This window comes from Parus major, chromosome 11 (assembly GCF_001522545.3).
Source record: "Parus major isolate Abel chromosome 11, Parus_major1.1, whole genome shotgun sequence".
In the NCBI taxonomy this organism is placed as follows: domain Eukaryota; kingdom Metazoa; phylum Chordata; class Aves; order Passeriformes; family Paridae; genus Parus; species Parus major.
Genome location: NC_031780.1, coordinates 19,047,791 through 19,071,523, shown reverse-complemented (window position 1 = coordinate 19,071,523; position 23,733 = coordinate 19,047,791). Strand labels below are relative to the sequence as shown.

Genomic DNA, 23,733 nt, shown 5'->3' with positions numbered 1-23,733 from the left:
CTGTACCCTGGATTTGCAGCAGCAGCTTTGGTAAAAGTTTACGACCAGAGCACTGTTAGATTAGAATACTGAATTACTGACTTGTGCTTGGATGTGACCTCAGCCCCAAACAGGAAGAAAGGGGCACACTTCTCTGTGGAATATATTTCTCATTTCCCTTCTGTGAAATGATGAGCTGCATCACCTGCCAAATACAGACTGACCTGCAGCTTCTGCAGATGAAGAGAAAGGGTTTATTCACACCAGAAGGGGTTTGCAGTGGCTGGGATTAAAACGTGAGCTGTGGCAAAAATAAATGTTCCACTCACACAGCCTCTGAAGAGAAGAAAAAGTTCCACCTCAGCTTAAGAAATATCTTTGTTAAATCACAACCACTCCCACATAGAAACAAATCCACACTGAAGAGTCATACAACTTACAACAGCTTTCCTCATCTTTTTAAGCTTCTCTGTGTCTGAAGCTTGTATTTCCAGGCTCTCCAGCTTTCCTTTATCAGCACATTAAACTGGAAATTTGCTCCCCTAGTTTTATTTTGACTTAAAGATGGAATTTTCCTGACAAGAGCTAAGCTGTAACTAAAACTATTGAAAGACTCATTGTAAATTCACAAGAGCAGTAATAATATAATTTGCATCATCTCACAACACATGGAGATAATACAATGGAAGTGTTCCAGGAAAGGACTGTAACTCTAGGGGTGGACATAAAAGGTCTTAAAGTTAATTAAGCCTGGTCTAAAAGTCTTGTTGGGTAAGGGCAGGAAATAGAGAAGAATGAACTGACATTTGAATGAGACATTCTAAAAAGGGAGAAAACTATAGAACACTGAACAAAATCTATCCAGACACACCCTGTTTCTTTAGCCTTTTGCCCAGACAGAAAACAAGAGATTTATGTATATGTGCATGCTTTCTTTATCTGCCACAACATTAATTTTCAGAGGAAATACTAATGCATTCAGTTACCCCAGAGAATACCCTGGACAAAGGAATGAGCACACACAGACAGCTAAGCAGGGGTTTTTTGCTGCAGATTACTGTTAGTGCAGTAAATATCAATTACAGTGACCTGGGCATGATGCTCGTGTTCCACACAGATACTTTTGCTCCTGAGCTTTTGTTAAACAAAAACATGGAGAAAAAAATCTTATCTGTTGTAAACACAGCTATGTTGTACTTTTTAAAAAATCATATTTAATGCAATGGTTCCTCAAAGGAGAGGGACTTTTCCTTAATGAGGATGGGCTCAGCTGGAGCTCTGTACTAGGAGGCCTCTCTGATATTAAGGATTTATGTGGAAGCAAAGGGGAAGTGCAGAAAGCTCTTCAATACATTATTCTTCTATGTACCTTATATTCTTTCAGCTTGGCCAAAGCCTGAAACACCCAGTGGCAGCTTTAGCCAAGTTCTGTAGAGCTGAGCTGACCAGGGGGAGCATCAAGACAGACCCAGTCCAAAAGCTGTACACAATTTATTGTAGGGAGCAAAGAGACGCTGTGGAAGTCTTTTCAGAGATCACAAACACCTCCAAGATGCCCAGACTATTCCACTTCTGCACTGGAATGAGCAAATGATTTTTGGAGGATTCTCTTGTCCTCCTGCTCCCCAAAAATCAAACAGCATTGGAGTGTGGGGGATGCTGGGGATGAGGGAGGCTCAGTGAGACTCCTGCACCTCTCTGTCCCACTGATCCTCAGTTTGGAATAAGCAAAAGGAAATTGGCTGAGAGGAAGCAAGAAAAAAAGCTGGATCTACATCCAGGTAAATATGTCACAGAGACTGAGAGAGCCCCTTCCCAGGGGAGTGTACCTGATCATCCCTGAAATTTGCTTTTGGATACAAGGAAGGGAATAAGTTCTTTGCCTGTCTGCATCACTGGCACTTTATCACTATTTTCAACATCTGCCTGTATCAATAATTAATCCAGATGGGAGGTCTCTTCCTCTTTATCTTGGACAAAGAATTCCGAGGGGGAAATGTCTGCAGTTCCAAACTATGCATGCAGGGTTATCCCACCCATCTTATCAGCTCACTTCAGAGCAGAATGACCAGAGTTAATCCCCAGAATGGCTCTGGCTTCAACAACACTTGGCAACTGTCACAACAAGACATGTGGCCAAGAGCAAATTTTCTGTCATTTGATTGTTTGTTTCACCCCTGCAACATCTGCAAAGTAAATAAATCATATCAGTCATAGGTATTGTGGGATTTCTGATCTTAATATATGAAATGCTCTAAACCAGAGAGCACAAAATGTGTGACAGTGATGATGAGGTGAGAATATTCTGTACCAACCCCAGCTCTGTCTGTGGGTTTGAGCACATTCCCTGGACACCAGAACACCCCTGCTGCTCACTCAGCCCTCATAAACCTGCTCCCAGGGACCAGAGGCTGTAAAGAGCTGCAGCAGAGAACTTTGTGACCTTAAACTCCATGGGATCCATGCTGTCAACAACTGAGGGAAAGCCAAAATTTTCTGTTTATGATAATATTTTTATATGCTATGAAACAAAATCAAAAATTGATTTAATAATTTAATCACAAATGAGATTCAAAATATTTCAGCAGCTGTGTTTATACTGGGCACTGTGCTTAAGCACATTTTATCTCTCGTTATATTTTGGACTGACATATTTGTACATTAAGGAAAAGGCTTTATGCATGGAAAGACTGGACAATAGCACTTATTTAAAGGAGTCTGATCCATTTTGGGAATACTTCAGGGAAAGGAAAGCTTTATGTGAGTGCAGGAGCAAGTGCAGAGTCAGAACCCTCAAGCACCACCAGAACATTTCAGTGCTTCATGTTTTGTATCTGTCCCATTTCAAACTGGTTCTCATCAGCTCTCAGGTGTCTCTACAGCTTCTGTGGGGACAAGTAGCATGATCATGAAAAATGAACAAAGGGATTCTGCAGAGACACCATCTGCATGCTGAGAGTGCAAATGAGGAAGATTGTTAAAGCTCACCTCAGATGTGACCCTGACAGACCTTCACCTGTTTCTCTTCTGGGCAGGTCAGCAGATTTACCAACACTGGGGATTTCTTGCTGGGCATACCAGGATGGTCACAGAAAAGCAGTCATCCTTTAAAACAACAATTAGCTGTATCACTAATCTGATGAGAAGAAAGTCTGTACTGTCACTGCTCATTTTAATGACTTCAAAGCATTGTTTTACCTCCATCACATTTGTCATCCACAGCAAACAACCCTCAGTTCAAGAGTGCACTGTCATTTCAACAACAAATGTCATTCAAGAATTATTAATTTAGCTAGACCAAAAATAGTTCTCTCTTAAGGTCCATGAACAGTCCAGTAACTGAAACATCAACATATATTTAATTTGCTTCTCAATGACCAGATTTACAAGGAAGAGACTCAGATAAAAACCAGATTGCTACAGATTGGCAGGAAAATTATTTGATTAAAAATGAGAATAGGAATCAAAGCTTGTGCCTGTGGCCCAGAGGAGCAGCCCCTCTGGGGTGGCTCATGCTCCTGGGTAAGATTGTTGACATGACACAGAAATAGAAGTCCTAGATTTTCTTGACCTACATGGATGTTGCACACTTTTGTACAGACTCTCCAGGTCTTCTTTTATTAGATCATATAAGGGATTCATTTCCACAAACAGAAGGGTTTCAGATCCCCACACATATTTAAATTAACACTATCCACAAAAGGCTACAGGTACCAAAATAACACAGGACAACCAGGCACAATCTATCAGCCCATCCTTACCAAATCTTCCCAGGAAAAGAGATTCTTTGAGGTTTTCTTGAATTCTAACAGCCAAATTCAGAGGTGATTCTGAGCTGGGCAGGTTTTATGTACAGGGAAATCAAGATCTAAGCTAAACAGCTCTGTATTTGTGAACAGGAGATTGAATCTGAACCTACACCAGAAACATACGTTCAATAAATAATTTTATCCATTCTTTATCAGGTACAAGTCATGTATGAGCATAGACAGCACCCTCCAAACTGAAAACATGCTTCTGAAAGATTTTAGAAAATGCATATTAACTGAAGGCTAGCTAGAAATTGAGAGAAACCAGCAGAGGTTAAAAATCCTTCCACCTTTGAGATTTTGGGCCTTGGTGTCTCACTGACAGGACTCTCTCAACTCAATCAGATTTATCAGCAAGGAACAAAAGGGATCTTCCTTCCTCACTATTCTGTTTACAACCAAAATCTTCTTGGATCACACATTTCTGATTTTCAGCTCACACTCTGCCTTCTCTCAGGGTTCACTGCAGCACTTCAAACCAGCAGGTCACTCACTAAAATGCAAGTAGGGGTGTCAGGATCTCTGGGAGGACTCTTGAGTAGATTTATTTTTGCTTCTCACCCATCTTTAGGGCACAAGTTGTCACTCACTAGCTTGGAGAGTGGTTTTACTTCTTTGGAAAGGAAAAAAAAAAATTTAAATTAAAAGAAGGTAAGGTTAAGGTAAGGAAAATGAATGAAAGGGGAAAACCCACCAAACCAGGTCTTGCCTCACCCATTTTCTTCCCAATTCTGTATCTGAGATAACAGAAAGACTCAGAGCACAATTTGGCTGACTGCTTTCCACCAGGGCAATAAGCATTTAATGTATACAAAGCAAGTATTTACAGGTCTTTTATAGCCAAATTTCTTGATTTCCAAAAGAGAGATCTGTCCCAGCTGAGGACTCCATCCACCCATGAGATTGAAGTTGTATTTTGCATCATCCAGAAGAAACTTTCTGGTGAGCTGAACAGACAGGGAAAAACAATCCCAAACAAATAAATTCCCCACAGACCTATCAGAAACTCAAAGCTCAAATCAAAAAGCAATTTCAGATTAGAATTAATTCTCCTTTTTCCTGGAAAAAAAATATGAGGAGCCAAAATCAGAAGTGCTGAGTTATTTCCTCACCTGTGTTTATACAGTGCTGCAGCACCAACACCAAGAACGGAGCAGCACCAAATGCAGCACGAGTGCTCTCACAACACTGATATTTTTAAAGCAGCAAGTTTGCTTAAAATATTGCTGAAGTATCTGTTCATTCAAAGGTACCATCCCACGTAGAAAATGTCATTTTCCAATTGGTTTTCAGGCAGAATTTGCACCCCAGATTGGTTAGTGCTCACCGTGGCTATTTAATTAAATGTACCATCATTGCATACAAAATGGCATTTTAGAACCAGCCCCAGGCAGGCATTTGCACTCCAGACTGTTCAGTCATCAGTGGCAATCACTTCTCACGTGTATAAAATCGACACAAGGACAATCACAACCCCAACCCCAGGTAGCGAGGCACGAGGCCTGTTGAAATCAGCTCGATAATCCGGAAAGGAACAAGCAGCAGAGTGTTCCCAGGAAAGGCCTATTTTGATCGTTGTGCCTTGCTGGGACATGTGACAGACCCAGAGAAACACTGAGTTCTGCCCTGCCACACACTGCATGTGAAAATGCAAGAGAAAATGATTCCTCTGAGGGGAACCTTGTGTGATTTCCTCAGGCGGCCGCTCCCGGTGTCACTGGGGGTTGAGGTTCCTGTCCCTCAGCTCCGGCCCCACGGCAGCACCACAGGACACACAGGGGAACAGGACAGAGGTAAAACAGCTGGGGACAGCTGGGGACATGGCTGGGGACAGCTGGGGACAGCTGGGGACAGTGGTAAAACAGCTGGGGACAGCTGGGGACAGCTGGGGACATGGCTGGGGACAGAGGTAAAACAGCTGGGACACAGCTGGGGACATGGCTGGGGACAGCTGGGGACAGCTGGGAACAGTGGTAAAACAGCTGGGGACAGCTGGGGATAGTGGTAAAATAGCTGGGGATACAGCTGGAGACATGGCTGAGGACACACTTGGGGACACACCTGGGGACATACCTGGGGACACAGCTGGGGACATGGCTGGGGACACAACTAGGGACACGGCTGGGGACATGGCTGGGGACACAGCTGGGGACATGGCTGGGGACACACCTGGGGACACAGCTGAGGACACAGCTGGGGACATCTGCCGCTGCTCCCCCAGGAGCTGGGCACAGCCACGGGCACCAGTTCCGAGCTGAGGGCACTGGGACAGCAGAACCTGAGAGCGTTGTCACTCGTGCCCCTGGTCCCTGTCAGGACACCACAAACACACCCCTGTGCCCCCAGTGCCCCTTCTGGAAGGGACAATGCTTTTTATCTGCCAGCAGGGCTTGCTGGGGACAAGAGGAGCTTTATCAGCCCTTTATGGCCCCTGAAAGGCAGCATTAAGTATTGCTAAGGCTATTTTCTTTTAATAATGTTCTGCCTGCTCACCAAAACCACAGCCCTGCAAAGGAAAAAGATCATTTATCCCCTCCTGTGTTTGGTGTGTTAACTTTCTGTTCCTTAGGGCTTGCTGCATTCCCACATGTACTTTTGGTCTTAGCCATCCTATAGATGAGAAATTAATGTTAAAATGTGTGGCCAGGCTGTTCAGAATCATTCTGCTCCGGTGACCAGGTCAGGTTCTGCTCTCTGTATCTGCCATGCTTTCATTGAGCACAGCGATTTTGGAGGTGTTTAGATAGTGTATCAAAGTATATTTTTTCCATCTGAAAAATAATTTTTCAATGCTGTCTAATCCAAGAAAGACTAATATTTTTATATGTTTTTTTTTCATTTTCATTTACATCATTCAGATTCCAGAAAGAGAAAATAATCTTTCATTTCCAGCCTTTCTCACAATCAAGTGAGTTATGCAAATTATCTCATCAACACAGACACGACCCTTTTAAAATGTGTTTGTTTTCTTGTGTATTACAGCCACTTTCAGCAAATTTCTCTCTCAGGATGTTCATTATCACCACTCTACCACTATTTGGGGTTTTTGGATGCTGAAAAATTCCTAAATATAAGCACAAGGTTTTAGTATGATTGACCAGGAAAATACATCATTTCAGAGGCAACTGTCCTTCATTTCCTAAAATCTCTGTACAGAAGCGTGGTTTAACTTTTGTTTCACATACAAGCATAGAACAGATTTCTTTGCCAACTAAACTAACCCTTGCATAAGCATTAATACACAATTTTAGAGATAGAAGTAAACTAAGCAAGAGACAAAGACCAGAAAGGAAAAAAAAAAACCCACAAATGTTCATAAGAATATTTCATCCAATGTGGTTTCATTACATGGAGACTGTATTTATATCAGCTGTTCATCACCTTTACAGTTGATTACTTGCCAAAACAACCTGTAAAATGTAAACTTTTAATTAGTACAGTATTGTCTGTATCTCCACCCAACATTTTTTAATAATTACTCCCAGTCTGGAAGATGAAACTGCACTATATGAGTCATGTATCACATAAATCACTTTGAATACCAGAATTTCTCAGTTAACTGTCTATAGTACCCTGCAGACCAAGACTTATTTGCTAAAATAATTCAGCACATAAAATGAATTATATGGGTGGGAGAACCCATCATTTGCTGGATGAAAATGTAAGAGCAAAGAAACTCAGCTGCTTGAATAAACAATTCCCTGCTAACTTTCAGGAACATTTATGGTCCCTGATTAGACTAAAAGAAGCTGGGATAATTGGGCTAATCAGCCAGGGACAGAGGGATGACTGGGGCTGTGTGAGGGCAGAGCAGGACTCATGGCAGCACCCAGGAGATCCACCTGCATTCCCAAGCTGTGCTGGAAGCTGGAGGCTCCTTGCTTGAACAGATGCACCCGATTCCCTCAGTCCCAGCAGACAGGAAGGAAGGAAGAGCTGATCCTACAGGAAAGAAGGAAAATCTGATCCCTACCTGTTAATAATCCCATTATCCCTCAGAAATGTTCCTGCTTCTGACTCCATGGGAATGCATTCTCCTGCTCAGGCATGGGAATGTCCCTTCCTGCTGCTGCCTCTGTCACCTGGGCCGAGAGCTGCTGGGGAGGAGATCTGTCATGGCCAGGAAAGAGAGAATTCTGCACAGCTGGTTAGAGCTGGCAGCCAGGGAAAGTGGCCTTCCCACCAGGACAGAGCCCTGCTGTGTGTGTGCAGCCAGGGAAGGGCATTCCTGAGCAGCAGGAGGAATTCAGTGACACTCAACAGCAAAGGCTGCTACATGGAAAATGTGTGTGGTGCCACAGGGAAAGTGTCCTCAGGGTCAGCTTGTCCTACAGGGCAAGGCACCTCCCATGGCCCTGGAGAGGAATGAGCAAAGAGCTCCAGTGTGCACTGCCATTTGCCCAAAATGAGCAGCTTGAATGGCCAAAGATGAAGCAAAAATCAGTTTTTGCAAGAGGCTCTCCCACCTCAGTCTGTGTTTGAGCTGCGGTGCCAGAGGCAGCCAAGGAGCTCCAAACTACTGCCAAAGGAACCCTTCACTTCCCAGGGAGGTTGGAAAAATATTAACAAGGAATCCATTAATCAGGAGTTAAAGGAATTTAAACCTCCTTAAAACCTACAAACACAAAGCTGGACATGCTGAGTGAAAGGGGCAGTAAAGTTTCAGCAGGAATGCACAAGTATGTAAAGAGATTCGATCAGCACTTTGTGTTTTAAGACTTTGTCACTACAGGAGAGCTCCACTCAGCACAGGAGCAAGAGGCTCTTTAAGCACCTCAGTCTGTTCTTTGGCAAAACCACAGCCTGTGCTGGTTGGCAATGTCCAGTGGCTTCCTCTGTTATAGTGTTTTGTGGTTTTATGGTTAAAAGTCAGACTTGTGCAATCACAACAGAATGATATCACTGCCTTCCAGTTTCCAGTTGTAAAACGTTCTTCTACACAAATAAAGTATAGAAGAACAATTAAATCATACTCATTTTTCTAAAAATATTCAGAGTCAAGTTAAGGGCATAGAATAGCAAAAACTAGCTAAATCAAAAAGCTTTGTTTGAATAAAGAAAATTCTATCAAACACAGCTCAGCTACCAAAAAGCAGCTTCAAAGGCACCTTATTCAGCCACTTTCTACACAGCCACAAAGGATGAACATTCCTCAGTTTATGTACAACAGTGTGGGAGAGAGAAAAGTACAGCAAAGCAACATTTCATGGTAAATAAAATCTTTTTTACTGACATTGATGCTGCACCATGGGATCACACTGATTGCCTGGTTACCAAAGAGTAATTCTGGAAACGTCTCAGTACCTTCCTGACAAAAATATTAATTTAATCTCGCTCTAGCAGCAGTGTGATGTCAACTTCTCATCACAATTAGCGAGTTTATTTTTGATGTGCATGCTGACAGCTCCTAAAAGCTAATGGAAAGTCATTTATGTGCAATTTAAAATCTGATTACTTGAGTGTTAAAGTTCCCTGACAGTCCTTTATATCGGGAACAGGAAATTTAGTAAGAAAATGGATCAGCTTTGATACACTAAAATAACTCCTCTGATATGAAAGTCAGGCCTAAAGTTTGGTAATATTAACACAGGATGCAAAAATATGGTCTCACCTGAAAATCATTTCACAAATCATCATTTTGCAGATGTTTAAGTCTGGGAACAAGGGATAAAGAAACTTTATGTGAGTCTCCAAAAGCTTCAGAAGACAAGGAGTTGAATCAATAGGTGAACTCTTAAAGAAAGACAATTTGCTGTATTGTACTTGGAATTGATTGAAAATTTCACACAAATAACTTTTTCCACCAAAAATCCCTCAAATTTTATTCTAAATCAATATTTTCCATAGGAAGATATTGACTACAGCACATTTTGTGTTGGGGATGTCAAACCACTGCATTTGGGTTTGTCAAGCCTGAAGATTTCATTTCAAGAGGAGCTCAGCCATGGCCAGGCTGCCCTGGCCCTGTGCACAATAAGGACCTGGGCTCTGAATCTGCTCCTCAGAGCAATGACAGCCACTCAGGGGGATGCTGGCTCTTAGACCAGCATTCAAAACTTGAAAAATCTAAATGCTTTGTGTTGGTTTTTACCATTTTCATCCAGCTAAAACTATTTCATAGAAACAAGAAGCCTTCAAATTTTGATGAAACTGCAAATGAAAAGAAACCAAGTGATCAAACTTCCCTATATAAATGGAATGTCCATTTGCACTTCTGCATGTGCTCCCTCTGCTGAATCTAATTCTGTTCTTCTTTACATCTTTGCATTTCTATATTACTTTCTAGGCTACAGAAGAGGATGAGCCACCTTGTTCTGCTTTTCTCGTTGTTCTTGGCTCCAGCATTTGCTGATGGAGGAAGTCAGAAATCAACCCCAAGCCTTTGTTCAAACGATGTCAGCCACAAACGCCAGAAGAGAGACTGGATATGGAACCAAATGCACATCAAAGAGGAGATTGATACACCTTTGCCACACCATGTTGGCAAGGTAAGCAGCAACCTGTGAGCAATGACTAAAATAGGGTCTTGAAAAGGGGTAGTTGTTTGCAGTCTAGGCAGGAGAAAAGAAAAAGAAATAGAAATGGGACTTAAAACCTACATATTAACATGTTAAAATCTTCAAAATGTGGGCAAAGAGTAAATGAAGAATGGTGCCAAAGGAATTTTAATTCCTTTGAAGAATACAAGTAAATTTAAGGGAAGAGTGGGTCTGGAGATTCCAAATGCAAGAGCAGCCACATTATCTGCAGGTGCATGGTTAGGAAGGAGGTCTGGTGCCTGATGCATGGCAGGATTTTTCTGGCAGCACGAATTTCTTTCAGAAACCTCAGAGATCAGCAAATAAAAACATATGTATTTAAAAACACACAGTTTACATCTCCCAGCTTGTACACAAAACATGAATACTATTTTTCAAAATACCGTTACACAATCAAAAATACTGTTGCACAAAGCAAAAGCAAATTTAAAAATACTAACAAGTATTGACCTGCTTGCAAACTCATTTTCCTCAGGGCAGTGCTCATAAAAGCTTATTATCAACTGCAGATCACCCAGGGAAAGCTCTCCCAATCCAGTGTTTCAAAGGGATGTGCTGTGACACTTTGCAGATAAATGGAGCTGAGCTTCCCTGCCCTGTTCAGCACTCACATCTGTCAGGGCTGTCTCAGCAAAGTCACCCAGGCCTTGCTGCCAGAAAGCACCACAAAGAAATCACAGAGGCCACAGGGTCCTCTCAGCTACCACAGGGCATCTCTGCTTCATTTCAGACCAATTCAGCCCCAGATTGAGGAGCAGTTTCTATTCCTGGAGCTGTCCTAAATAAGAGTAATTCCCCTTGTCCAGCTCTGGGCTGTTTCACCAGCACAGTCTCCTGATGGTTCCTGCAGTGGCTGCTCGGTGCATCTGCAGCCCTTGATAAACCCTGTAAAGAAAAGCCCCAGCAGCAGTGGAGCAGGGCTGAGTGATGGCTGCAGGAATGTGCTGACACACCTGGATTTTATCTTGCACCACCTCGGTGCTTTCCTTGGTGTGTTCATCCTCAGCCCCAGAATGGGCACTCTGAGAAGTTGATGCTTTTTACACTGAATAGGCACATAAAAATTGAGAAAGAAGGCACAAACCATCCCATCTTTGAGACAAGGGTGGGGTTATTTCTCATGTGGCATCTCCAGAGTTGTGAACTGCTCTCCAGCCATCCCAGCAGCCAGAAGTGTGGTTAAGGAATGAGGGCTGGAAATATTAATGACCCATTTCAAAAGAGAAAATCAAAACTTAAACAGTAAATGACAACTACAGGATAAATCAAATCCTGAACACCCAACAGGTGACATTTATGATAACATCAGTAACAAAAGGCTGGAAATACTTGGTCAAATCCAGCAATCCTTGATAATTAGCTGACTGAAATAATAATGCTGATATAGCACATGGAAAATCGTAGTTTAAACCTTCTAGCAGTGACCCTGTATGTGTGAGGGTACAGAAAGGAAAGCATCATCAAGCAGTGTGCAAAAGCATTTGGAATTGGATCAAACTATATCTTAAAACTGATTAATGCTCATTCCTCTTATCACATCCCTTTTGCACTGCATATAACCTTAAATTTTAAAATCTATGAGGTGGAAATGTAACCTTCCTGTCAGAGCATGAGCCTCAAGACTGCCTATTAAAGGAGTGCATGTGACTGAGTACCAGAAAGCTGTCAGCTGTGGCAGGAATTCACTAAATACTAAGGAATAGAGGCTAATTCTGAATAATGTCAGGAGCTGTGAACACAGATTTCCTCCTGTAATCCTGTGAAACTGAGCAAAAAAACCTGGTAGGTCCAGAAAGTTGCAAACAAGAGAAACTCAAACTGAATTGTGGCTTGTGTTATTTCAGACATAATGAAGTTAATTTTTTGTGTTGACTGCAGGAACAATTTATACCTTTAGGAAATATGAGGTATGATTTGAAAAAAGCTTTGTTCTGTATAAGCAATCAAGTTTCAGTGTGGGTGCAAGTGTCATCCTGTAACCCCAGCTGCTGCTGTGGTGCTGCTCAGCGCTGCCCCACTGACAGCCAAAGTTCCCAGAGCTGCTCTGGTTCCCAGTGGGATGAGGAATTCCTGACTGTGTGAATCCTCTGGGAGCAGCTGCTGCAGCCAGCTGCCAGACCCCACCTTTATCTCTCTGAATTCTCCTTCCAGATCACATCCAGTGTAAGGAACAGCAACGCCAAGTACATCATCGAGGGGGAATATGCCAACACCATCTTCAAGGTGGAGGAGACCAGTGGGGACGTGTACGCCTTCGAGAGGCTGGACAGGGAGAAGAAGGCAGAGTATGAGCTGACAGCCCTCATCATTGACAGAACAAACAACAGGTCCCTGGAACGCCCCTCCAAATTCATCATCAAGGTCTATGATATCAACGACAATGCCCCCGTGTTTGTACAGAAGGTGTTCAATGGGTCTGTCCCAGAAATGTCACCAGTAGGTATGTCCTCTGTCACTCATCTCCCTTCATGGCTGGTGTTAAAAAGCACAATTTATATCGATATTCACCTTGAAAATCCCTTTCTAGGAACCTCGGTCACCAAAGTGACAGCTGTGGATGCTGATGACCCCACAGTGTCAGGTCATGCCACGGTGACCTACGAGGTCACCACAGGAGGTGAATATTTCACCATTGATGACTCTGGTAAGTCAGACACACAAATGTCCTTACACTTAGTCCATACCCTATCCTTTATAAAAAACAGAGTTTTAAGCCTTTTTCATTCTGGAAAAGAGCAGAAATCATTCAAAATATCACTTTAAACATGATTTAGAAAAGTTTCTCATTCACACTCCACAATGCCACTGTCTGCATGTGGAAATGAACAAATAAAATCAGGATATCAGCTGCCATGAACAAAATGAGAAGATAAAAGGTCATTTTTTTCCCACTTACGGAAAGACTGACTGGGAGCTAAGAGGAGTTTATTGTTTTCAGTTTGGCATAGGTACTGTTCCAGTGACCAAACAGGAAAAGGGAATACACAAATTCTGAAGCATCATTCAGTAATCAATAATCATTTGCTTTCCTAAACTTTCTAGGTTAAATTTTTCCCAGTTTTAAAACCAATGTCAGTATCTCTTGTAACCACACTAGTGTGCTAGAGCAAAGGACACAGGTAAAGAGGTTAATGATCCATTACAAGGAATATTCTGCATGAACTCTCCTAAAAGCTCTCTTTTCTGCATCTCTTCCATCATGCAGAAAAATTTCTAACATTCCTTGAAAAATGCCACTGTAAAATTGGTACTTAAAGCTGAACTTGTGGAGATAATAAAAACTAAGCATTTGTTATCAAAATTGAAGAGATGTTGGACATGCTGCAAAATCTAACTGCGTTCAATATTATTCTTTCACAGGTGTGATTTATACAAAAGAGCCTAATTTAGACAGAGAGACCAAGTCAATGTATGAGATTGTTGTTCAAGCCAAAGATGCTCCAGGTTTTTCTGGGGATTCCAGCACAGCCACGGTGATCATCACTTTGTCTGACATCAACGACAACTTCCCAGTGTTCAAACACCGTGAGTGCCACCCATCCTCCAAACCAGCCTCAAGCCAGGGGCTGCCACAAACACAGCGAGTTTAGCTCACAGTCCAGCACAATTCAGCTTTCCTTAAAAATGGCCAAAAGAACTTTACATGTTCAGAAGCTCTTCTGTGTTTCAGCCAGAGCCACTTTTCCTGGGCAATGCACACCTAAAGCAGAAAACAAAAATCAGTATTCATTTCTTCCCTTTGCTAAAGATCTTGACAATTTGGGGTATTACTTCTACTTTTACATGTCTTAGAGATACACAATGCTAAATTCTCAATGAAACATTTTTATGTGCATCTGTCAAGTAAGAACAATTTTAACTAAGTTCTAACTTCCATGTACACACTCCTTATGTATTTATTTATTTTTATTTTTTTTTAACAGCATCATTTCACTTCAAAGTTCCTGAAAACATTTCAGTAGGAGGAGAAGTTGGCAGAGTCAAAGTAGAAGATATTGATGAACCACAGCACAGAAATACAAGATACAGCTTTATCCAAGGAGAGTTCAGGGACACCTTTGACATTGTAGCAAATCCATACACAAACGAAGGAATCATTAGGCCAAAGAAGGTACTTTTCCCCATAACAAAGATTATTATTGTGGTTTTCCATGTGTAACAAGTGATTTTTTGGTTTAGGACTAGCAGCAGGAAGAAATAGAAATGCATGAAAGTCAGCATGAAATATACTGATCCTGAACACCAGGTCTCCAAGCTCTGGAAGAAGATCTGGTGATTTCTAGTCCTTTTCAACCTCCAGACCTGAAAAACTCCAGAATCACTGCAGAGTGCAGTGGGGGTTGTGTCAGATATTCAGGTTACACACTTTGGGTTCCTCTCAAACTTCAGTTGGTTGGATGCTTCAAAGATGCAGTGATTTATGAGTTGAACCAACTGGCCAAGTCAAAGAATCCTTCCCTTCTGCAGCCCACGTGAAACCAAAGTAGAAAATGTGAACAAGTCCACCTGACCTCTTTTCTAAAAGTCTCTTTGCAGTTTGGAATTTGCTCCAATCCGAGTCCCAGTTCCCTTACTTTCCTCAGGGTATTTTCAGAGCTTCCCCACTAATGTCTTGTAAGTCTTTGAGACTCTCCAAAGCCTTTATTAGGGTCTGTTCTTTGCTTTTTTTAAGTTCTCAAACCCACTTGATTTGTACCAAGGGACTGCTGCAGAGCATTGCCAGGCCAAGATTTCATTGATTTCATTGACTTGCTGTTAAAACAAAAAAGAGGAGAGAGGACTATAAATCAGCTCCTGTAATCCTCAGATAGACACAAATGTGTTTTCCCCTTCCAAATGTCTCTCCACAGCTGCTAGGACTAGAAATATCATTAGGAAGAGAAAACTTTCAGAAAAAGCGGTGCCAAGGATTTCAAGACTGGCAGTAAAATCCTTGGCTGTGGTCACCAGTGGGTATGAGCAGCTCTCCTTCACCTGGGGAGCTGGGGACTGCAGTCCCTGCCCAGAGGAGGAGCAGTCACAGACCCCTCACACACTCCCTGAGGGATTTGGAACCAGCTCTTCCTCCAACACACAGTGGGCAAAGCTCACCTCCCCATTTTGCAATGTGATTTTGGCCATACACATGCCAAAATTTTAAATACATGGCAATGTGAGATAAAATGTCAGCTGCTGGGTAAGTCCCATCACTTCCCTTTGCAATGTCTACTCCAAGAGAAAAACAAGAGTCATCAAAGCTGCTGTGTATCTCAGTGTTTTTACAATCTCAGGTGGCAGAACAAAGGAAACCTTGAAAGGAGCATTTCTTACTGCCCGAGCTCCTGGCCTTCCTCCCATTGTGTGACTCCTTTTATAGTCTCAGGCAAGGGGAAAACAGGGAAGAGGATGTCATTTATCACTAAATGCCCCAGCTGACAGCCAGTGCAGATTTGCAATCTGCCTTGAGTGCCTTCAGAACACAAAGCTTCACCAAGAGGAGAATCTCTTCTCCAGCCTTTGGGAGACAGGAGCTAACCAAGTTTTGGTAGTTACAGCATTATAGAAAGAAAATTATTTAACCCAAAAGAAAATTATTTTGCTGAACTTAAACTAGTGGATGAATCTGTTCCACACCAGAGGCAGTTTGAGCCACACTATGATAGAGTTCAGCTGGGAAATGCTCTCCCATGGGTCCAGCCAAGATGAAATTTGGTAACATTGCCAAATAATGAATTACAGCCCAGATTTAAATCTGCACAAAGAGAAAAGCTTGCTTAGACATCACCAATGGAAGAATATCTGTAACTGTCTGGTTTTTTTAGCCCCTGGATTTCGAAACAGTATCAGAATACAAGTTCAGCATCGAGGCCACAGACCCCACCGTAAACCTTCGGCATTTCAAACCTGGCAACCCCCGCAGCATCTCAACAGTCACCATCGAAGTCACCGACGTGGATGAGCCTCCTGTCTTCTCCAAACTCCCATATGAATTTAAAGTGAGGGAAAATCATGCAGAAGTAAAAACACTTGGTTCAGTTCATGCAGAGGACCCCGATGCAGCTAAACGGAAAATCAGGTAAGACAACACCAGCTTTACAATCCTATTTAAAAGTGCAAAATCCATTAATAGTGCCAAGAATTTGACAAACAACCCAGACTTTGGCCCTATTTCTTTAGAATCTGCAGGCCAAACAAAACAAAAGAAAATCCAATTTAATTTTTCCAGCACTGCAGCCATATATATGCTGGATATATATGGATATATATGCTGGATATATATGGATATATATGCTCACCAAAAGCTGAACATAAATTTCATTTACCTATGTAATTACCACATGGACTTGCTGATAAAACATTTGCACATTTAGGGAAAAAAATATAAACCTGGATATTTTTATATGCTTATAATTTAGTGTTATATTTTTTCTTGTAAGAGGTCTCTCAATCATGCCCTTAGAGAAGAAAATGGGCTTCTGAAAGAGCAAACTACAATACTCTGAAAACTCTTCCGACAGATGTATTTCATTCTCACAGCTTGCATAGTTCTAGGGCAATATTCTCAGCCCTCCTGGTCAAGAGATTAATGTAATTTGTCACATAAGAACTCTCTGACCTTCCTCTGTGAAGAAATTAAGTGAAACAGTGTCATCAACCTTGCATTGACATATCTTGTTTTAAATAAAAACCAGATATATTCAGCGTAGAGCAAGCCCCAATGGTGACTACGTCAGGGTATCCAATAATGGAGTTATTCAGCTTCCCAAGCCTCTGGACAGAGAATTCAGCTCCTCATACAACATCACTGTGGCAGCTGTGGAGATCCTTGAAGACGGTAAGTGACACCCATTTCCCAGTTTGAAAGAAATCCAGGTGCATTTTTCCAACAGGGCTACCAAAAAGGAAAGGCAAACCTGACAGCCTGTTCCTACTGAGCTAGGAATAAAAGCAGTGCTTCAAGGTTTGCATCATCATCTTCCCAAGCAAACAAGTCCCTACAAATAGAACATTTTAAGATTTGGCCCCTGGCTTTTCTCAGCTCCAGGGAGTGGGGAAGGCCAGTCCCAGCTTGGTTTGGTATTTCACAATATAGACATGGCCTGATCTGTCCAGGTGGCTTTAGTGCCAGAGAATGATGCTCAATCCATTGCCATGCAGTGGGAAGAATCAGGAAGTCATCAGATACTGTCATTTTATTCCTGAAAGATCCTTGGTGATTTAACCACAGAAAGTATCTAAATCTCAGAGGAAAGGTTTATGTTATGACAGGGCTGGAAATGCTTCATGATGTGGGAGGCACAGAAGTGGGCACAAATTGTTGGAAGGAGAGTTTAGGCAGCGCTGGGACTCCAGACCTGTGACCTGTTCCTTGCTGTCATTCCAGGCCGTCTTTCCGACAGAGAGTCACATGCCCACGTTCACGTCATAGTTGATGATGTAAATGATAATGCTCCAGAACTTGTTTCTCCTGAGGAACCCCGAGTGTGTGAAAATGCTGCACCTGGGAAGGTGAGACAGGGACAGCTTTTCCCTGAAACCTGAATTACTGCTTGTCAGCTCAAGTGAAAGATGTCTTTTAATAAAAGTGAGTCTCAGTTTTCATGCCAAAGCACCTGATCATTTCACTGATTTCCAAAACATCAGTGGTCAGGAATATCTCTTAAGGATATTGTGCTGTTGGAATATTGACTTTTATCTGCTTGCACACATGGGCTGCACTGCTCCTCTCCCCCCAGGCTCTCACATCTGTGTATTAACAGTTGAGCCATGAAGGACAGTCAAGCTTTACACACTAAGAATCAGCAATTCAGTTCTATCACAAAAATGCTTGAATGTGATACTGAGAAGGAAACCATTGCAAACTAGTAAGGGAAACATTGCTGCATGGAACAATATTCTGTAGCCATAGAGTACAGGGATCTGCACACACAAATTGTGCACTTGGAACAGTGTTGGTGTTTTGGTTTCACCTGTTTGGCCACAGACACAAGTGTTCAGCCCATACTGTAATATTTGTTTAATTAAGACACTTTGTGTAGTGGTTTAGGGGTGGTACTCCCCAGTTTAGTGTTCCCACTGAAACTCCAAACCTCACACCTTTCCCCTGCAGCAGAATGGAGAGGAGAACTGGAGGCACAAAAGGGAAGGATCATGGGCTGAGATAAGAACAATTTGCTAGAAACAGCAATGTGCTAAGAAAATGAGCACTAATAGCAACAACATAAATAACAAAAAAATGAATAATATATATATATATATATATATACACAAAGAATTAGAGAGTGCAGAGCAGCCACACCATCCAAAGTGCTCCCTCTGGCTCAGCATTATCCCACCACTCCCTCCACCACACCTGCTCAAACAAAAGGAACCCCTTCTCCAGCAAGAGAATCTCTTTTCCTCTCCCAGAAATGACATGAGGTGGTCAAGAATAACCACTGTGCTCCCTCCCAGTTACTGAAAAAAAAAATTAACTCTTTCCCAGATGGAGCCAGGACTCTTTGTAACTGCCTGGACTCTCTGATAGAACATGCAAGGTATTCATTTCACCTTTAGTTCAATTTTTAAAATACCTTTGGGACATAATCAGACACATTTTTTTATATTTTATATATCTAACGTACATCAGGTTGAAGATTTCAAAACCCAAGCATGTCCTTCAGGCATGGCAGTCTCAATGGCATTCCAAGAATGACAGTCACACCTCAGAGTAGGCTGAGGACTTTAGAAAACACCATCTTAGACATTTCAACAAGCCATATGTCTTTAAAAATGAGACTTTTTTCATGCTTTCATAACACAAAATTTTAAGAGGCAACACTGGTCTTTTTGAAGACCCACAAAGAAATTGCTTGCCTGAAAAAATTTGGAGTATCTTGAGATGTCTGTCCTGCCTTTAACTGAAGGGATACACAGGACACAGCTGTTTCAGCCCAGCTGAAACACTCCACATGTTTTATCACTGGAGGCGATGTACTCTGAAAACTGTGACCTCTTCCATCCTTGCAGGTGATTGTCAGGATTTCAGCTGTTGACAAGGATGAAACATCACCCAGAGGTTTCTTCAGATACTCACTGGCCACAGAAGACAGCAACTTCTCCCTGATTGAGAACTACGGTAGCGTATCCCTGAAATGTCCTTCCTCAGCTCCCCAGAGTGGGACTCAGGGAAGAAAAGCTGTAGCACTGAGCTGTGGTTGGTCTAGCTGAGCTATGTCACTCTTTATTTTTAAAGGCTTAACATACTGAAAAAAAAAAATGTTTAATGAAGCCAAAGTTTCACTGGGCTCAGGAAAGGCTGGCACTGTCTAAGGGGAAGAGGCACCGAGTGACTGGTCATGTGTGAGAGATTATCACCTAATGGCATGTCCTTACTTCTTGCAGACAACACCGCTAACATCACTGTCAAATACGGCCAGTTCAATCGGGAACTTGCCAAATTCCACTACCTGCCTGTCCTCATCTCAGACAACGGCGACCCTGACCTCACCAGCACAAACACTCTGGTCATCAGCGTCTGCAAGTGCAACGAGAAAGGCAACTTCACCTTCTGTGAGGAGAGGGCAAAGCAGGTTGGAGTCAGCATACAAGCACTGGTGGCAATTTTTATCTGCATCTTCACAATCCTTAGTGAGTATCTGATATTTGGAATGTTCTCTGCACGACAGCGTGAGGATTGTTTTGTTCTTTCTTTAGCTGAGATCTACAAAAGCTTTGTGGCTAGGTCACAAATCCAGAAATGCTGTACCTATTTGATTCATCTCACGTGCTCTTCCTCTCTGGCCTGTTAGAACAGCTTCAGCTGCAAAGCTGCTCACTCCTCCAGGCAGTCTGAATCACTGGAGAGGCTACTGCACACATGTAAAATATACTTGATTTACAGGTACCAGCCCCATTCACAGCTATAAAACAGGAAATTTGGGCTGGGGCAATAACAACAGGGTTGCTGGTTCCTATAACAGAGCTACTCTGGAAACCCTTTAAGCAGTACCATGAACATGAATACATTTGTAACAAATCAGCAGAGCAGTACCTGTTTGCTGCGTTCGAAATCAGAGAAGGCTGAGTACATTTTCCTTGCCTGAGAACTGGCCTGCTTTGCAAGTACCACATAAGTTGCATCTGATGCTTGGCATTAAGAGATTTACCAGTTCAAGGCAGTAGTTGATTCAATCACCTTTTGACACCATGCATTGGTGATTCCAGCTCAAGAGTCAGGTGGACAATCCCTGTCCAGACTGAACTCCTTCAACCAATCCTACAGTTAAATAGAAATTTTAACTATATTTAAATAAATATATGTTAAAAAAACACTCCAGAAAAAAAACCAAAAACACACTTCAGACTATGTTACATATCTTAAATGCAATTTGTTTTATTTAGTGCCTTACTTCTCTATTCACACACGCTCATCTAAGTTTCCTTTGCAGTAATTGTGTTGCTGATTCTGCTGAGAAAGAGGCACAAGAAGGATCTGAGCGGGCTCGGGAGGAACGTGGCAGAGATCCACGAGCAGCTGGTCACCTATGATGAGGAGGGAGGGGGTGAGATGGACACCACCAGCTACGACGTGTCCGTGCTCAACTCCGTCCGCAAGAACGGCCTCAAGGCGGAAGCCGCTCCCTCTCCGTACGCACAGGTCCAGAAACCTCCTGGGAACATCGCCCCTGGAGCTGGGGGCATGGAGATGATGATTGAGGTGAAGAAGGATGAGGCTGACAACGACAGGGATTTGCTGCCCTATGACACCCTGCACATCTATGGCTACGAAGGCGCCGAGTCCATCGCGGAATCCCTCAGCTCTCTGGGCTCGGGCTCCTCAGACTCAGACATTGATTATGACTTTCTCAATGACTGGGGACCCAGGTTCAAGATGTTAGCTGAGCTGTATGGATCAGAACCAAGTGAAGATTTTGTGTATTAAGCTCAAACTAGCCATGAATTTTCTCCCTCCCGCTACAGATAAACACCAAGAGACTGCCAGTGGCCAAAGAGGAACTCACAGCTCTTCCCTCAAGCCGTACTAGGATTTCAAACAGGCATGGAAAAAACCTGCAGTAGGGTTAAAAAGACACACAGAGATCACCTATATTAACTTCCCCCAGCACTACTGTCCTTGCTAACATTAAGTTTTTGCCCCAAAATTCCTGCTCACTGATCTGCTTAAGTCTTCCAGGACACACCTCCTCTCCCCATCTTCCCCACTTCTCCTGGTTTTGTCCCCAGTTTCTCCCTCATTCCTCTCCTCCTGTGCCTTTTCCATCCACATGCATCCAAGGTCACCCTCCACTGGAATAAGTTCAGTGGCACCAGGGTGTTTTAACCCCCCTGGATCTCCAGCCAGCTGCTTTGCCAGCCCCTCTTGCAACATCTTTATTGATATTCCACACTTATGCTCACCCAGTAGAGGAGAGGAGGGACATATGGTCTATCACTTAGTATTAGAAATTATTCCATCACTTTCAAAAAGAAGCATTATTTTTTCCTTCTTTCCATTCTATTAATTATTTTTGCTTTGTAGCCTTCTACTACATCTCTGAGTTACTCAAGATAAAATTAGACAGGATTTTTAGACACACAATCTGGTTTCATCTGTCATTTTAAACAGCCTGATGACAATTTCAGGCACATTTCTGGCATGTTAGAATTTGCTCTAGCTAGCAGCAAAATTGTTTTTTCTCTCTGTAAATAGGATCTCAGTGTTACTCAATGGAACACATCCTGCAGGGCAGGAAATGTGGAGATCAGGGGAATGTTAACACTCCAACACTGTAAATCTTTCTAGATGGAAACACAGGTTTCTAAAGAGGTTGGATGGGGGGGTTATTCAGCATTATTAAAGCAATAGCATTTTTTTCAGGGACAAAAAAATGAAGGGCCTCATTACTGTGAAACTGTTGTGCTTTTTTACTAAGCAGGTACTGTGAAAGTGTTTTCCACCTAGGAAAATTTTGTAGACTCCCAAAGCAGAATGCTACACACCCACACACTCAGCTACATAAAAGCACCACAAATGTAAGGTAGGTTTGGAGCTTGGAAAGAGACTGTGTGCAATTTCCCACCTGGTGAAGAGCCACAGAATGACCAGAATGAAACTTCCCTCACTGGAAGTGACCCAGCCAAATACATTTTGGGAAAAGCAGGTCCCTTAGGACCATGGCCTGTCTCTGGCTTCCAGCACTGCAGAGTCCTGTGCCTCCAACAGGAACAAAGCCCTACTACACAGATCCTCCACTGTGCAGGATCTTTGCTGGAGTTGTATGTATTAGTTTAGTTGATTTGATTATTTAAATCTGGTAGCTAACCAAATAATACTAAAACCTTTTTTTTTTTTTTTTTAAACCAGTATGGTGGAACCTTGCAAATTTCCTTTTTACTTGTTCACATCATCTCTAATTCATACTCCCTTCCCCCAAAACGTTTTCTTGACAGAAAAGAGCAATGCACAATAATGGTTTCACACTGCTCCTCACTGCTGTAAAAAGTTGTCCAATGCAATACTTGGCTGGACACTAATGCAACATCAACAACATAATCACTCAAATATTCAAATATGAACTAATGGAAAACTGAGGAGAATTCTGTCCATTGGTCAAATCAGCTTTGGATCCCTTCCTTTGTTTTTAAAAAGTACATTTTGGGGTGACAATCTTGGTTTTATTTTGAATGGGTTCATTCTCTTTTGCTTAATCCAGCCAGCACTATGTGCTATAGGGGTTCCATATGTTTGTGTATTATAAAGAATGCTAACTAATAATACTTACATTTTAAGGATTTTGTCAGTACCTGTGCTATTGGCTACCAGCAGGTAAAGTTAGTTATAAAATTATTTAGTGCAGTAAGTCAAGTACTTTGGTAGGTATCAGCCAGATTATATTACCTGGAATTGCTGATTTAAAGCCTGTATTTTTAAAAAAAAGTTATTTTAAGGAACACTGTATCCATTTCCATTGTATATGATGTTTGCACTGAACAGTTTCTTTTTATACTCCTGTACTGTATTATGTTGTTTTTTATTACATAAAAGCCAATCTCGAGTTTGGATTTTCTGTGCATTAATGAGTTTCACTCAGCAGACAACATCAGGCTTTGTGCCACAGTGATCTCAACCATAAAAACACTCAAAGTCAACCCAGCCTAGGCACCAGCTCACCAAAGAACTTTCTGTAAAAGCAGTTTTCCCCCTCTCCTTGCACAGTTGTTGGTGGAGAGCAGCCCCAGCAGTGCAGCTGGGAAGGTTGGACCCTGTGGGAGCCTCTGCTGTCAATGGGGATTCTAGAGATATTTCCAGGTCTCAAAGAGACATGAGCACTTAATGGTTGCTGGAAAGGTTTTTATTGTATAAAAGCATCAGTCTCAAAGGCAAAGAGTTCAGAGAGTTAAAGTCTTTGGTGAAAGCTTTTGGCATAAAGTCCCGAATTCTGAGC

General features: G+C 42.3%; 1 protein-coding gene across 2 annotated transcripts in view; it reads left to right on the top strand.

The window, feature by feature from the left end:
* Positions 1-23,350, top strand: part of CDH5 (cadherin 5) — a 29,058-nt gene extending 5,708 nt beyond the window's left edge. The window contains exons 1-12 of one of the 2 annotated variants that reach the window (XM_015640312.3): positions 5,510-5,581; positions 10,075-10,276; positions 12,479-12,767; positions 12,855-12,971; positions 13,688-13,852; positions 14,251-14,438; positions 16,129-16,382; positions 16,999-17,141; positions 17,691-17,815; positions 19,316-19,424; positions 19,691-19,936; positions 20,737-23,350. In XM_015640312.3, the coding sequence (XP_015495798.1) occupies positions 10,088-10,276; positions 12,479-12,767; positions 12,855-12,971; positions 13,688-13,852; positions 14,251-14,438; positions 16,129-16,382; positions 16,999-17,141; positions 17,691-17,815; positions 19,316-19,424; positions 19,691-19,936; positions 20,737-21,230 (2,319 nt within the window). In that variant the 5' untranslated portion in view covers positions 5,510-5,581; positions 10,075-10,087 and the 3' untranslated portion in view covers positions 21,231-23,350. Of the gene's footprint in view, positions 1-5,509; positions 5,582-10,074; positions 10,277-12,478; positions 12,768-12,854; positions 12,972-13,687; positions 13,853-14,250; positions 14,439-16,128; positions 16,383-16,998; positions 17,142-17,690; positions 17,816-19,315; positions 19,425-19,690; positions 19,937-20,736 lie in introns of those variants that run through there. The other variant, XM_015640311.2, reaches the window with a different exon arrangement.
* Positions 23,351-23,733: the final 383 nt, after the last annotated feature.